The sequence below is a fragment of the Saccopteryx leptura genome, chromosome 3 (assembly GCF_036850995.1).
Source record: "Saccopteryx leptura isolate mSacLep1 chromosome 3, mSacLep1_pri_phased_curated, whole genome shotgun sequence".
Classification (NCBI taxonomy): domain Eukaryota; kingdom Metazoa; phylum Chordata; class Mammalia; order Chiroptera; family Emballonuridae; genus Saccopteryx; species Saccopteryx leptura.
Genome location: NC_089505.1, coordinates 214,648,614 through 214,665,112, shown reverse-complemented (window position 1 = coordinate 214,665,112; position 16,499 = coordinate 214,648,614). Strand labels below are relative to the sequence as shown.

Sequence of the window (16,499 nt, the reverse complement as noted above, 5' to 3'; positions counted from 1 at the left end):
AGCGCCATTCTGACTGGTGTGAGATGGTATCTCATTGTGGTTTTAATTAGCATTTCTCTTATGATTAGTGATGTTGAACATTTTTTAATATGCCTATTGACCATTTGTATGTCCTCTTTGGAGAAGCATTCAGTTTTTGCCCATTTTTAAATTGGATTGTTTACCTTCCTGGTGTTGAGGTTTAGAAATTATTTATAAATTTGGTTATTAACCCCTTTTCAGACATATTGGTGAATATGTTCTCCCACTGTGTGGGTTGTCTTTTTATTTTATTCATGGAGTCCTTAGCTGTGCAAAAGCTTTTTAGTTTGATATAGTCCCATTTGCTCATCCTGTTCTTTATTTCACTTGCCAATGGAGATAAATCAGCAAAAATATTGCTGCGAGAGATGTCGGAGGGTTTACTGCCTATGTTTTTTTTTTCCAAGATGATTATGGTTTCACGATTTACGTTTAAGTCTTTTATCCATTTTGAGTTTATTTTTGTGAATGGTGTAAGGTGGTAGTCTAGGTTTCATTTTTTTGCATATGCCTGTTCAATTTTCCAGCACCATTTATTAAAGAGACTGTCTTTACTACATCGTGTGCTCTTACCTCCTTTGTCAAATATCAATTGTCAAACTATATATTTATATATTATATATATATATATATATATATATATATATATATATATATATATATATATATAAAATATCAATTGTCCATAAAAGCGTGGGTTAATTTCTGGGATCTCTGTTCTGTTCCATTGATCTATATGCCTGTTCTTATGCCAGTACCAGGCTGTTTTGAGTACAATGGCCTTGTAGTATAACTTGATATCAGGAAGTGTGATACTACCCACTTTATTTTTCATTTTCAAGATTGCTGAGGCAATCGTGTTCTTTCTTGGTTCTATATAAATTTTTGGAATATTTGTTCTATATCTTTAAAGTATGCCATGGTATTTTAATAGGAATTGCATTAAATTTATAGTTTGCTTTTGGTAATATAGACATTTTAATGATGTTCCTTTTTTATTATTATTAATTTATTGTGTTTACATAGATTTTAATGTCACCCATGTTTCCCAGTACATTCCCTCATCTCCCTCCCTGTACTACCCTCCCTCGTTCACTCCAGGATTTGCTTTTCTGCTCTCATCCCATCTATCACCCTATCATCCCCTTTCCCTTTGTCCGCTTTCCTTCTGGATCCTGTGATCCCCCCTCTGTCTCTATTCCATTCCTCAGTTCATATTGTTCATCAGATTCCTCATACGAGTGAGGTCATATGATATTTTTCTCTTTCTGCCTGGCTTATTTCACTTAACATAATAGTTTCCAGTTCCATCCATGTTGTTGCAAAAGGTAAGATTCCCTTCTTTTTCATGGCCCCATAGTATTCCATTGTGTATATGTACTACATTTTTTTAATCCAATCGTCCACTGACGGACACTTGGGCTGTTTCCAGGTCTTCGCTATTGTGAACAATGCTGCCATAAACATGGGGGTGCATTTCTCCTTTTCAAACTGTGCTATGGTGTTCTTGGGGTATATTCCTAAAAGTGGGATAGCTGGGTCAAAAGGAAGTTTGATTTTTAATTTTTGAGGACTCTCCGTACTGTTTTCCACAGTGGCTGCACCAGTCTGCATTCCCACCAGCAGTGCAGGAGGGTTCCCTTTTCTCCATATCCTCGCCAGCACTTACTCTGTGTTGTTTTGTTGATGAGCGCCATTCTGACTGGTGTGAGGTGATATCTCATTGTGGTTTTAATTTACATTCTCTAATGATTAGTGATGTTGAGCATTTTTTCATATTTCTATTGGCCATCTGTATGCCCTCTTTGGAGAAGTATCTATTCATCTCTTTTGCCCATTTTTTGATTGGACTGTTTATCTTCCTGGTGTTGAGTTTTACAAATTCTTTATAAATTTTGGTTATTAACCCCTTATCAGACGTATTGTCAAATATATTCTCCCATTGTATGGTTTGCCTTTTTATTTTGTTCATTTTGTCTTTAGCTGTGCAAAAGCTTTTTAGTTTGATATAGTCCCATTTGTTTATCCTGTCTTTTATTTCACTTGCGCATGGAAATAAATCAGCAAATATATTGCTGCGAGTGATGTCGGAGAGCTTATTGCCTATATTTTTCTCTAGGATGCTTATGGTTTCATGACTTACATTTAAGTCTTTTATCCATTTTGAGTTTATTTTTGTGAATGGTGTAAGTTGGTGGTCTAGTTTCATTTTTTTGCAGGTAGCTGACCAATTTTCCCAACACCATTTGTTAAAGAGACTGTCTTTACTTCATTGTATGCTATCACCACCCTTGTCAAATATCAATTGTTCATAAAGGTGCGGGTTAATTTCTGGGTTCTCTGTTCTGTTCCATTGATTTATATGGCTGTTCTTATGCCAGTACCAAGCTGTTTTGAGTACAATGGCCTTGTTGTATAACTTGATGTCCAGAGTGTGATACTACCCACTTTATTTTTCTTTTTCAAGATTGCTGAGGATATTCGTGTTCATTCTTTCTATCTATGAACATGGTATATGCTTCCACTTTTTTGTATCTTCCTTGATTTCTTTTATCAATATTTTATACTTTTCTGCATACAAGTCCTTTTCCTACTTGGTTAAATTTACTCCTAGGTACTTTATTATTTTTGTTGCAATAGTGAAGGTGATTGTTTCCTTAATTTCTCTTTCAGACAGTTCATTGTTGGTGTATAAAAATGCCACTGATTTCTGAGTATTAATTTGATATCCAGTCACATTGCCAAATTCATTTATCGAGTTTAGTAGTTTTTTGACTGAGACTTGAGGGTTTTCTATGTGCAGTATCATGTCATCAGCAAACAATGATAGTTTTACTTCTTCTTTTCCAGTTTGGATGCCTTTTATTTCTTCTTCGTATGTCATTGCTGTGGCTAGAAATCCCAGAACTATGTTGAATAAGAGTGGTGAAAGGGGCACCCCTGCTTTGTTCCTGATCTTAAGGGGATGCTTTTAACTTTGGCCCCTTGAGTATGATTTTGGGTTTGTCATGAATGGCCTTTATCATGTTGAGGAATGTTCCTTATATTCCCACTCTGCTGAGAGTTTTGATCATAAATGGGTGCTGGATTCTATCACATGCCTTTTTCGCATCTATTGGTATTATCATATGATTTTTATCCTTATGTTTATGTAATGAATCACATTTATTGATTTGCAAATATTGTACCAGCCTTACCTCCCCAGAATAAATCTCACTTGATCATGATTATGATTTTTTTCATGTAATACTAGATCCAGTTTGCTAATATGTTGAGAATTTTAGCATCTAAGTTCATCAGGGATATTGGCCTATAGTTTTCTTTCTTTGTAGTGTCTTTCTGTAGATTTGGAATGAGGATTATGGTTGCCTTATAAAAGGAGCTTGGAAGTCTTCCCTCCTCTTAAATTTTTTGAAATAGCTTGAGAAGGATAGGTGTTAGTTCTTCTTTGAATATTTGTTAAAATTTGCCTGTGGAGCCTTAGGTTTCTGATTCTTCCAGACTGAGTTTTGGAAGATTATATCTTTCTAGGAATTTATCCATTTCACCTAAGTTGTCCTTTTTTCTGGCATACAGATCTTCATAGTATTTTCTTACAATCCTTTGAATTTCTGAGGTGTCAGTTGTTACTTCTCCACTTTTATTTCTGATTTTATTTATTTGAGTCTTTTTTCTTTTTCTCTTGATGAATCTGGTTAAAGGTTCATTGATCTTGTTTACCTTTTCAAGAAACCATCTTTTGGTTTCATTGGTCTTCTGTATTGTTTTTTGAGCCTATATGTCATTTATTTCTGCTCTGATCTTTATTATTTTTTTCCTTCTACTTCCTCTGGGCTTTATTTTTTGTTCTTTTTTCATTTTTTTTTTAGATGCAGGGCTAAGTTATGTATTTGAGCTTTTTCTTGATTCTTAAGGTATGCCTATAATGTTATGAACTTCCCTCTCAGGACTGCCTTTGCTGTGTCCCATAAATTTTGAGTTGTTGTATGTTCATTTTCATTTGTTTCAAGGAAATTTTTTACTTCTTCCTTGATCTCATTGTTACGCCATTTGTTATTTAATAACATGCTATTTAGCCTCCAAGCATTTGAATGTTTTTCAGTTTTTCCTTTGTAGTTGATTTCTAGCTTCATGCCATTGTGATTAGAGAAGATGCTTGATATGATTTCAGTCTTCTTGAATTTATTGAGACTTGTTTTGTGTCCAAATATGTGGTCTATCCTAGAGAATGTACCATGAGCACTTGAAAAGAATGTATATCTGCTGCCTTGGGGTGAAACGTTCTGAAGATATTTATGAAATCCAGGTGATCTAGTGTGTCATTTAAGTGCTGTTTCTTTATTAATTTTCTGTCTGGAGTATCTATCCAGAGATGTTAGTGGGTTGTTAAAATCCCTTACTATTACAGCATTGCTGTTGATCTCGCCCTTTATGTCCATCAACACATCTGAGTTATATATTTAGATGCTCCTATATTAGGTGCATAGATATTTACAATGGTTATATCCTCTTGTTGGGTTGCTCCCTTTATCATTATGTAGTGACCTTCTTTATCCCTTACTATATAGCCTTTGTTTTAAAGTTTATTTTGTCAGATATAAGTATTGCTACCTAGCGTTTTTTTTATTTCCATTTGCATGAAATACTTTTTTCCATCCTTTCACTTTTAGTCTATGTGTATCTTTTGTTCTGAGGTGGGTCTCTTGTAGAAGACAGAATATGTACAGGTCCTGTTTTCTTATCCATGCAGCTACTCAATGTCTTTTGATTGGAGCATTTAATCCATTTACATTTAAGGTTATTATTATTATTATTTTTTTATTTATCCGAAGCTGGAATTGGGGAGGCAGTCAGACAGACTCCCGCATGTGCCCGGGATCCACTCGGCATGCCCACCAGTGGGCGATGCTTTGCCCCTCTGGGACGTCGCTCTGTTGCGTCCAGAGCCATTCTAGCGCCTGAGGCAGAGACCACAGAGCCATCCCCAGCGCCCAGGCCATCTTTGTTCCAATGGAGCCTCGCTGCGGGAGGGGAAGAGAGAGACAGAGAGGAAGGAGAGGGGGAGGGGTGGAGAAGCAATGGGCCCCTCTCCTGTGTGCCCTAGCCAGGAATCGAACCCGGGACTCCTGCATGCCAGGCCGATGCTCTACCACTGAGCCAACTGGCCAGGGCTTAAGGTTATTATTGTTATGTAGTTGTTTATTGCCATTTTATTCTTTAAATCTACTTTCTTCTTTTTCTTGATTTCTTTTTCCTTATTACCTCTTTTTACAGCAGGCCCCTTAACATTTCTTGCAATCTTAGTTTGGTTGTAATGAATTCCTTGAGGTGTTTTTTTGTCTGGAAATCTTTTTATTTCTCCTTCAATTTTAAACGATAGCCTTGCTGGATAAAGACATCTTGTATATAGGGTCTTGCTTTGCATTACTTTGGATATTTCTTGCTAATTTCTTCTGGCCTCAAGTGTTTCTGTTGGAGGTCAGATGTCATCCTTATGGGGTCTCCTCTGTAGGTAATTAACTGTTTTTCTCTTGCACCTTTTAGTATTCCTTCTTTTTCTCTTTGACAGCTGAATTATGATGTGTCTTGGTGTAGGCCTCTTTGGGTTTCTTCTTAATGGAACTCTCTGTGCTTTTTGAACCTGCGTGACTTTTTCTTTCATCAATTTAGTAACATTTTCAGCTATCATTTCTTCAAACAGGTTCTCTATTTTTGTTTGTTTTTTCTCCTTCAAGAACCCTTATGATACAGATGTTGTTTCTCTTCATGTCACAGAGCTCTCTTAGAGTTTCCTTAGGCTTTTTGAGCCTCTTTTCTTTTTGCTGCTGTGCTTCAATGCTTTCAATTATCTTGACCTCTAAATCACTGATTCAGTCCTCTGTTTTATCCAGCCTGCTATTAATTCCTTCCAGTGTAGTCTTCATCTCTGATATTGTATTTGTGATTTCTGACTGGTTCTTTTTTATGATTTCAGTCTTGTTTTTGATGCTTGCTATCTCTATTTAGGTGCTCATTATTGTCCATCTATTGTTGCTCTAAGATCCTTGAGCATCCTAAAAACCATTGTTTTAAACTCTGCATCTGGTGTTTTGGTTACTTCCATCTCATTCAGTTCTTTTTCTGGGGATTTCTCTTGTTGATTCATTTCGGTTGCATTTCTCTCTCTGCCCCTTTTGTGTGTGTATTAGGTAGCACTGTCTGATTTTCAAGTTTTTGTGTGGTCTTCATGAAGAAGATGGGCTCTGTGGTACTGTCCTCCAGGCCACTTGTTTTCCTTGTTCTAGTAATGCTTCTTGAGGTTACTATTTTCCTTCTTATTGCATGTATTAGATACAGTTGGTCTTTTTGTGGGTACAGTTAATCCCTTCAGGCTGGCTGGCTCTAAGGGTCAACCTTGATCATGTGTATTACACACTGTGCAATGTCTGTCCTGTTGGGTATATTTATTCTCCATAGTGTCTGGTGCCTGCTAGACTCCACCTTTGAGTGTGCTGCTGGTAGCCCACTGTGGGCTACCAGTCTGCAGCTACTGCACTTTTTGCTGTTTGTGTCTGCGTTTTCTGTGTCTGTGTACTGTGGGAGGGGCCAACTTCTGTATAAGGATCAGCTTCCTCCTGCTTAGAAATGACCATAGCTCCGTAAATGCCCTAAGCTCTGTATGATTTGTCTCCACTTTTCAGCTGCTTCTTCTCTTGCAGCTTCCTGGTCTTCCCACAGAGTCTTCTATAGTAAGACTAGTGTGGGCTCAAATTGCCCTCACCGAACCAACACCTCTATAGGTTGCATGCTAGGTGGGTTAGGGCAGCTGTGGTTGTGAATACAACATTTGTGGGACCTCCTACTTCAGGAGTCTCTTGGTCAGGAGCTCAGTACAGGAAATGTGGCCCCTACTGCAGAGCTTGATCCCTCAGCCACTGCTGGATACTCAAATTTTATTTCTCCCCAACAAAGTGAGCTGCAATTTCTGACCATGTGTGGCCAACAATCCCCTCTGCAGAAGTTCTTTCAGCTGTTGATACCCAGGTCTCAGGGAGGAAGACTGAGAGAGTCCTCTCCTGGGGCTGACTTTGCCCCTACCAAAGGTGGCTAAGCCCCTTGACCAGATCCAACAATAGACTCACAGGGACCTACACTTTAAATGTTCATGCTCCAAGCCTCTCTCCCTTCCTCCTGTGGAATCTAGCCCGGCAGGACAGAATATCCAATGCCCAAGCTGGCTGACTGTGAAGCTCCACCCTATCCAATGCACATGGGCCTCTATGGGTCAAATAAGTTCGCAAATATAATGTATATGTTTGCTCGCTTATAGTTTGCATTGGGTGTGGGAGACAGGCTGTAAACAGGCAGGATCCTTATAGCCTAAGGCTTAGTTTTAAGACCCTTTTAATACTAAGATCTTCTCAACACTAAGCTTTTCCCCACACCCTTAACTGTTGCATGATGTGGGTGGTGCACTCTTATGAGGAACTAGAAAGCCTGGTGGTCATACGAAATGACTGCTGTTCTAGATATTATAAATTGTAATTAAAATGATTTGTGCAAAGGTGTCTGCTAATTCAAACTGAATTACCCAGGGCAGGCGGCGAGGATGCCCCTTTGCTTAGTGCCCCACGGGGTTTCCCCCTTCTACTTGCTTAATTGCTTAAAGTAGAGTGCAATGAAGGAAACCACTGGTGGTACATTTCTTAAGAGCGTTTCGGTCAACATTACTCTGTCATTTTTTTGCATTTCTCTCCTGCCTTTGTTCAAGGGACTCATTTTGTCGAGACAGGCTTTTTTGTCTTGCATTTGAGGCAAGCCTTGTTTCTCTATGCTCATCAGTCTCATTTTGCCGAGAAAGACGCATTTGCTCTGCGACTGAAGCAAGCCTTATCTTTCTCTGCTCAGTGGTTTCTTTTTGTCGAGAAAGCCGTTTTTGTGCAGCTTTAGCTCCTTTTCTCTCCTCTTCAGTGCTGTATTTTCTAGGAGGCATTCTTAAAAGAAATTATGTTAAGACGTAGTTTTTATGTAAAACAGATGATTGCCAATGCAAACAAATGTTCACCTTCCCCTTGACCCGCTCAATTTGCGTTCACCTGTGGCAACTTCACCCCATTGGCTAGTACAGTTACACAAGCAACCAATAAGCTATCGATGACAAACAGACACTTAAGCCGCATATAATAAAGATTCCATTTATGCCTCAGATAAGTGACTTTGTATCAGAGAGTTTCTTATTTGTATTTTGGCTTAAAGCAGGGGTTGGGAACCTATGGTTCACGAGCCAGATGTGGCTCTTTTGATGGCTGCATCTGGCTCGCAGACAAATCTTTAATAAAAAAAATAATGTTAAAAATATAAAACTTTCTCATGTATTACAATCCATTCATTTTCTACTACTCATGTTCATGGTTGTGGGTGGCTAGAGCCAATCACAGCTGTCCTCTGGGACAACACCAAATTTTTATTGGATAATGCATAACATACACGGGTTGTTGTATGGCTCTCACAGAATTACATTTTAAAATACTATATAGTGTTCATGGCTCTCTCAGCCTAAAAGGTTCCCAATCCCTGGCTTAAAGGTTTTGATTTTTACACTGTAGAATGGGGGCAGACCAGGGGCTTGCTCTCTCTGGGTTTCTGAAATTGGCATTGCAGGAGAGAGGTAGCCAAGATGGCAGAGTGCTGAAGTAGAAGCCAGTTTGTGCAGAGAGAAGGGAGATAGGAAACAGAGGTGAATAAGGCTGGTAAGGTAGAAATCTTTGATTCTAGGAATACTCGAATAAGTCAGTAGCTTTGGGAGCCCTGAATGGAAAGGGAAGTGTTTTCCCACTGTGTGTATTTCTCACCCGCCGGGTGTGAGCTAGGATTAAAGGTAATGGCTCACTAGTTCTTGGCTCTGTTGTTTCATTACCGTCTGTCTTTATCAAATTCGAACCTGCATGGGCCAGGCAGCTGTAATGGCTGCCGCGGCTAATGGCCTGACAGCCTCTTTGCCGGTGCTGATCACAGAAAATAGAACTCACCTCAGCTGGGCAGGTGTGAGGAGCTTTTCCTTAGGATAATACTCTAGCAAGGGTTGTTAGGTCCTGAACCAATTCTTTCTGCAGCTGACCCCTGGATATGCCAGCCCTGGGCATCCCAAGCAGGAACCCAGGGCAGACCAGTGGGAGACACTGCCCGTGACTGGCCCTCAGCAACCATTTTGGAGCTACAAGCAATTCAGAGTTTGTGGCTGCCTCTTCTGTGCCCAGGTTCACATGCAAATACCAAGCTGCACTCCTAGGTTGGCTTTTACCCACAGGGGAAATTCTGCTCAAACGGTCAAATTTCCCTCTGAGTCTTGCCTCCTGCAGCCTGTCTGCTGGCTGCTTGATGGGCTCAGCTGCTGAAAAAAACCTTTGGTGGAGTCTAGAGCCTGTGGCAGTTTAACAATTAAGAAGGGTGGTGGGTGTGGCTCCGCCCCTTCACCCTAGGTGTCAGTCTGTGCTGACTGTTCACAGACCATTAGGGCGAGGCCTCAGGAGTCTGGTGGGTGTGGCCTCTGAGACCCAGAGGTGTGGTCTGCCCACCCTCTGGACAGATTCAACTAAGTCTTCCGTGAGGTGGAGCTCCAGTCTCAATACCAGAAACCTTAGTCACTGACACGGCCCCTGTTTCCTGGCCTCTCAGAATGACCAGTTGCCATCCCTGGGGTAAGAGAGACTCCTGAGTGTGGGGCAGCTGCTTTTCCCCAGGCTGATGCCACTCAGAGGGGATTGCTCCAACCAAGAAAGATAGGGACTGTAGTCCTGGAGAATGATTCAGCACAGGGGTTCAGCAACAGTGTATCTCCTTGGGCCTCCAATTTTACACAGTACTCCTGCAACTTTAGTCCTCTCAGCTCTCCCCCATCAGAGCCCTGGGTAAGTGGCTGTCAACAAGGTGTTCTGCGTGGGCCCTTTAAAACAGAGTCTGCATCCAAGAGCTGTATCTCTTTCTTGCGGACAGAAACCCAACTCTTTTTACAGCTGAATGCTGTCTGGGTGCCTCTTCTAGGCTCTGGGGATCTAGGGTGGGACTCTGGGCCTGGGGCTGAGGACTCACATTTCTCAGGGCAACCCACCCCACAGTGAGAGTCCCTCCAGACCCTCAGTCACCGTACCATTTGCTTCTAGGAGTGGGGCAGCCCTTTCCCCATCTCTGCCCTTCCTGCCAGTCTCAGTGTGGCTTCTTCGGTGATCCTTGGTTAAAAACTCCTCTTAGTTTTGTCCAAAATTGGTTTTTCAAGATAATTGTTCTTAAATTAAGTTGTAATCCGATTTGGTCCTGGGAGATGGCTGTTGGAATGTCCCCCTCCGTCACCATCTTCTTTGTCTCACATTTCTTGACGGACTCTTCCTTCTTATCACTCAATTCTCAAATGTTTTCTTTCTTAAAGAGGCCTTCTTTGATCATTCTGTTTAAAGTAACTAATTTTTAATAGCTCTTCTGAATTTATATGATTTAGTGTGTTTTCTTACTCCCCTGAACATACACAATTAGAAAGTAAACCCCACAAAGGTTGGATTTACTCACTGCTGTCACCTCTGCCCACAAGAAGCCAGGCATATATAGCCACTGTTCAATAATATTTGATGAATTAAAGAATACATATTGGACTGTGAGCTCCTTGGATGCAGAAGCTTAAAGCAAAGAGGCTAGACCTCTTTGCCCAGAGACTGGTGGCCGACCTTTAGGTAAACAGCTTTATTAACAAGGGGATTCATGCTGTTCAGTGTTCCTTAATTTAATGATCTACTTTACTACAACCTTTTGAGTCTACATAGTCCAGGATTCAGGCTGAGTGATGAATTCCCGGATGGGCTGGGTTATCAGACTCGAGAAGCAAAGTTCATGAGTTTAATCTCAGTCCTCATATGATTTTCTGCCAGAAGTTTAACCTTTAACCTCAACCAGGAGGAGAGGTCTGAATCAATGTGAATGTGAGTTATATGACTTCAAGCACATGACCAGTTGATGTGACCAGGTTCCTTCCTAAAAAGGAAGGATCATACATGTGACTGCTGGGAGTTAAGAGTCAGTATATAAACGAAGCGTGAGCTTGGAGCTCTGGTTTGGATTCTTCAGTGACAGTGATGTTTAATGCTTTACCTTCACCTAAGCCTGTCGATGGATCTGAGTCAGAAACACATTCAGCTGCAAGTGTCCCCAACTCCAGTCACTTCAAGTAATAGGGATTTATTTTTCTCACTTAAGCAGTGTGGGCTGAGGCGGGTGCAGAGACTAGCAGAGGGAGCAGAGAGTGACGGGCTGGATGACAGTGTCTCAAAGCACTGGGCCTTCTCATGTGCTGAGCATTGTGGGTGTCTCTTTTCTTATTTCATGTGTCACACTTTTCTCCTCAACAATGATGTCTGTTTTCTTCAACCCATCCTTCCCTTCAGCTTTTTATGTCCTTGCTCTGACCTGCCACTTCACCTGAAAAAGGGCTTTCATATCTTTTTTGTCAGTGACTTTTTTTTGTGTGTGTGTGGTTAAGAACTCAAACTGTAGTGCAACAGACTTGGGTTCAAATCTCTGCTCTGCTGCTTTTTCATGTGGGTGGGCCTTAAGTAATTATCTCTGTTTCCTCATCTATAAAACGGAGTAACGAAACTCATAGACTTGTTATGAGACCTAGAAGAGATTTTGCATATAAGCTGTTTATCCCACTGCTACGCATACAGCAACCACTCAACAAATGTTAATTGTTGTGATCACTATCATTTTTATTATTTTAATTATACTCTACTTTTTATTCATCAGCAATCAAGCTTCTTCTGTGATGTATTCAAGGGCCCTTTTATGGATAAAAGCAAATGAAAGTTCCACGTTAGCTTTCTCGTGTTATTGGTTTTCTGTCATAAATTAGCCCCTGGTTAGTAGTCCACTTGAACTATATTTGGAGAGTCCACACACACAGGGTTAGTTGCTGCAAACAGCATAAAGCAGCACTGACTGACCCAAGTGGAACATATGTGCTGACCAAAACCACAGGGTTGAGGGAGGAAAGATGGCTTAGAATGACAAGCTTGAATTTAGTTTTAGAAAATTTGGAGCATGGAATGGGTCATTCTACTTGAATGGCATAGGATCAATAAAACAACTGAGGCAGTAAAGTGCCAGTCACTTCCAGTCACATGAGGACAGAGATGGGATTATCTGAATAGGGTAACAGCTGCTGGGTTAGGTGTGTGTCATGGTCCCTGAGAATGGTGCCTCCACAGGTTTCAGCGTGAGTCTTGCAAAAGTGCAGATCCAAGCCGGTGCTTTCTCACAGGTCCTAGTGTCAAGCTGCCCCTATCCACACACATACCCCATCAAAGCTGGTTGTCTCTGTCCATAGCATCATGCCTACCCTGTAATCTAATTGCCTGTTTGCATTTGTGCACCCCCTCTTAGGTTTAAGTTCCTTGGGGAACAGGAATTGTTATAGGCCTTGTCTTGTTTGCTAATATGTTATTTCTAGTGTTAAGCAGAGGATTCATCATTTAGAAAGCATTACTAATCAATGTTTGGATTGGTGATGAATAGATAAGTAGTCAGATGGTAGATAGAGAATTAACAAAATATTGAGGAGAGCCTTTAACTATAAAACCTAAGAATTTAGATATGAAGTGGTGGGATAAAGGAAACCCTCAGAGACTTGGGCTGGGATAAAAATTGTGAGTATTATGTAGGCAAAGATTTTTTTTTCCTTAAGGTGAATTGCTGAATTCTGATACTGAAATGGAGTAGAACTCCTGTGGAAATGGTTAAAAACTAGATTCAAAAATACAGATTAGTAAATCTGCTAATAATAAAATATAGAAGTAACCTAATACCGGTAACTGGTTATCCCCCACAGAGACACTGAATTCAGAGAATTTGGTAGAATGACCTCTTGCCAGTCCATGCCCTAACTCAGCCTGCTTTAACAAGTCATACATTTTAACAGGTCTCATCTGCCTGTTTCCATGGAGTGAAGGGAAGGTCAGCAGCACAAAGAACGTGCTGCAATTGCATAAGAACCATGCTCCTTTAGAAAAGACAAACTGTGAAGTGCAAGAGGCGAGCCCCACCCCAGGGAGCATGGTGAGTGAGAAGAGCCCGAGGCCGCCCTGGAAGGAAGTTATGATCACATTGCAAAACATGAAGAGCCTGATCTTTTCTGAACTGTGGGACATATTTCTGGTGCGCCTGCTGATGGCCACGGCAGTCATGCTGTACTACAGTAATTTTGTCTTGGCCCTTGAGGAGCGCTTTGGGATGAGGCCCAAGGTGACAAGCTACCTCATCAGTTACAGCAGTGCACTGGGGGCCCTGGCTGGCTTAGTCCTGGGGCCTGTCATGTGGCTGTACAAGCACAACTGCTACAAGGTCCTGCTACACTCCAGTGCGCTCACCTTCTTGCTCCTGCTGCTCTACTGTCTGGCCCCCACTGTGGGAGCTGTCATCTTCTCCTCCACACTCCTGTCCTTCTCCACTGCCATTGGTAGGACTTGTATCACAGACCTCCAGCTAACTGCTGGCGGGCCCCAGGCCAAGGGTACCCTCATAGGTGTGGGGCAGTCAGTGACAGCAGTGGGCCGGGTCATCACCCCCCTTCTCTCTGGAGTTGCCCAGGAGGTCAGCCCTTGTGGCCCCCCCAGTCTCGGGGCTGCATTAGTCTTTGTGGCTATTTTCATAATGTCACTAAACAAACCTCGCTATGGTGGTGATGGATTAAAGAGTGAATAGAATGGATTTGGACAACACAAAGAAGCAAAATATATGGTGTGTGAATGAGGGACAGAGGCCATGTGAGAAGGGTGTTTTGTAAGGGGTGGGTAGTCTTAAGTGAAAGGATTTATTTCCAAGTGGGTTTGGCCAGGTCAGCCTCCAACTCTGCATTTAGGCCTGAGGGATGATCAGAAGTCAGAGCCTAGCCAAAGGGAAGATACTAAACAGAACACTGAAAGTCTTCCCTCCCCAGGTTGGCTAGTGAGGTTAAATCACAGCGGAAAGAGCTGGAGGTTAGGAAAACAGTGACAGGGTTAGAGAACATGATATGTGTCAAAAGGGAAGAAACCCAAGGATTTTCCTTCTAAATAAAAATAAAGTAACTCATTTAAAAAGTGATGGTCATCTGGGGTTCCCATTCAATTGTATAAGTGAAGAGGGAACTTCTGTTGTCAAAATTCTTGAGAGTGAAGAACCAGATTTCTTAAAGCCAGTCTGACATTTCTTAAGTCCTAACACCTGGTTAAAAATGAGTTGCCCAGCCGCACCCCCGGAGACTGATTCCATGGGCCTACATGAGGCCCAGGGATCTTTTGTCCTCATTAAGAGCCCTTCCCAATTCCTCATGGAGGTAGAGAAAGGATCATTCTGAGACATACTTGTTTTGATTATTATAAAACCCAGAAGAGAGACTTGGTTGTTTTGATTAGTAGTTACCTCAATTTGGAGTATGTGTTAAAAGCGTGCAATCATGATGTGTCATATTTTCACCAGCTCTCAGCATTGTACCCCATAATGTTTTATGCAGAATAGAGAGTGTCAAGTGATGGGCTTTATTGGAGGGACACACCTCTACAGTGTCTAGTGTTGAAAACCATTTTATTTTATTATCACACCTGTGAACTGATGAGCTGTATGGTCTACAGGGACACATTTTGGTGCCTTTCCTGGCCTAGACGGAGCTGCCATTCCAAAATTAGTGCCCAGAGTGAGGTTAGACAGGCTCGCAGGAAGGTATTTGTAAGGTACTTCCAGACTATTTGGATGACATGTTATTAATAAAAATTATTTAGGAACTCCCCCTCTTTTCCTCACACAAAGTACAAAAGTGCACATTCCTGTCAATCTTCTTAATCATTCTACAAGGATTATTCCTGTTTTCACCTAATATACACATAAGTAATATTATAACCTAACATTTTATAACTTCAGTACTTATTGTATGTAAAGAAGAAAAATATTTCTGTGGTTTTAGAATTTGGATGTGGGGCAAACTCATATTTATGATAAAGAATTAATTGGAAGTTTGAAGATTGTTCTTTCCTTTGTCTAACTATAAGAGAAATATAAACTTATTATTGTAATTCTGGACTTTTAAACAAATACTCTTTCCCTTTGAGGAGACTGAAATATGATATAAAATGGTCTTGCCCTTATGGACTGTATCAACTTGTCATGGAGTTTAGACTCAATGGACAATAAATAACCAAGGGTTTTTGTAATGAAGTAGAATTTCAGAAGGATATATCTAAAGATTGTCTTTTCTTCACTCAAAAGTAAACAAGTTTCTAAAGCGTCAACCTGGAAATGCTGAGGTCGCCGGTTCGAAACCCTGGGCTTGCCTGGTCAAGTCACATATGGGAGTTGATGCTTCCATCTCCTCTCCCCTTCTCTCTCTCTGTCTCTCCTCTCTCTCTCTCTCTCTCTCTGTGTGTGTGTGTGTCTCCCTCTCCTCTCTAAAAAAACAAAACAAAAACAAAAACAAAACAAAACAAAAGTAAACAAGTTTCTTAGAAGCCCTTAAATATAGCCTAGTTTTTATTTTTTAAATCACAGCACTTTATTTTTTAAATTAAAGCCTTTATTTAATGAGGCTTTACAATTAATCAGATCAATAGAAATACTGAAAACCAAAGACTGCTCTAGTATAGAGATTAGAGAAACATTTTGGTTATTCTCTACTAGTGATGTTAGTGTTTTTTTCACCTAATTTCTTTTTAGATAAATATTTTCTTATGACTCCTCCTAAATAGTCTAATATGTTGCTACTATTCAGGGTAAGTTCTGGGGACCAGTAATGTCAGGATCCCCTAGACTAGACATGCCCACCTCAAACCCCTTCGGACCATTTTCACAAGGTGTATGACTGCTTTGTATAGACTGTTGTGTTGGGTTTGAAAACCACTGCTGTAATGGACAGTATTTGTATGGAATATGACCTCAGGGAAATTAAATCTGCTCAGTTAAACTTTTTGTTGATTTGATTTTTTAATTCTTTTGAGTTACTTCTGTAATCTTTTCCAAAGTATCAGGTTCAGCCACATTAAATTATTTTTGTGAGTCACAACTACCTGCAGTTTCATGTGGTTCAATTTAATTTTATATGGATTCTTACTTTAGAGGCATTGAACTTACCTGAAAAGTTTATAAAGGAAGTGACACTCTTTTGATACTATGCTAACTACAATTGGTAAGTCCTATGAAATAGGCTCAAGGCTTTGGGTTCTAGAAAGCTTGGCAATTTCTACAGAGAGATGGTGTGGGCAAATAGCTGTGTTAGGCTTGCTCGCTGGTTTCTGGACTCAAAAGCACTTTGCACAATTAATGTGTGAGCAATGTGGCAGAAAGCCACATGTGTGTCTCTGTGAAAAGCTATGGGTGTTTTTCTTCAGGAGCAATTCTCTCAGATGGCTCTCCCGCCACTGCGAGGTGCGGTTCCCTGACTACCTCAGCCACCACCATGAAGGGTGGTTTTCCTGATCCCTTGCCCTCCA

At 40.8% G+C, this 16,499-nt stretch overlaps 1 protein-coding gene across 3 annotated transcripts in view; it reads left to right on the top strand.

The window, feature by feature from the left end:
• MFSD9 (major facilitator superfamily domain containing 9) overlaps positions 1 to 15,973 on the top strand; it is a 28,702-nt gene extending 12,729 nt beyond the window's left edge. For all 3 annotated transcript variants that reach the window (XM_066377511.1, XM_066377508.1, XM_066377510.1), the window contains one exon: positions 12,962 to 15,973. In XM_066377511.1, coding sequence (XP_066233608.1) covers positions 12,962 to 13,743 — 782 coding nt within the window. In that variant the 3' untranslated portion in view covers positions 13,744 to 15,973. The remainder of the gene's footprint in view (positions 1 to 12,961) is intronic.
• Positions 15,974 to 16,499: the final 526 nt, after the last annotated feature.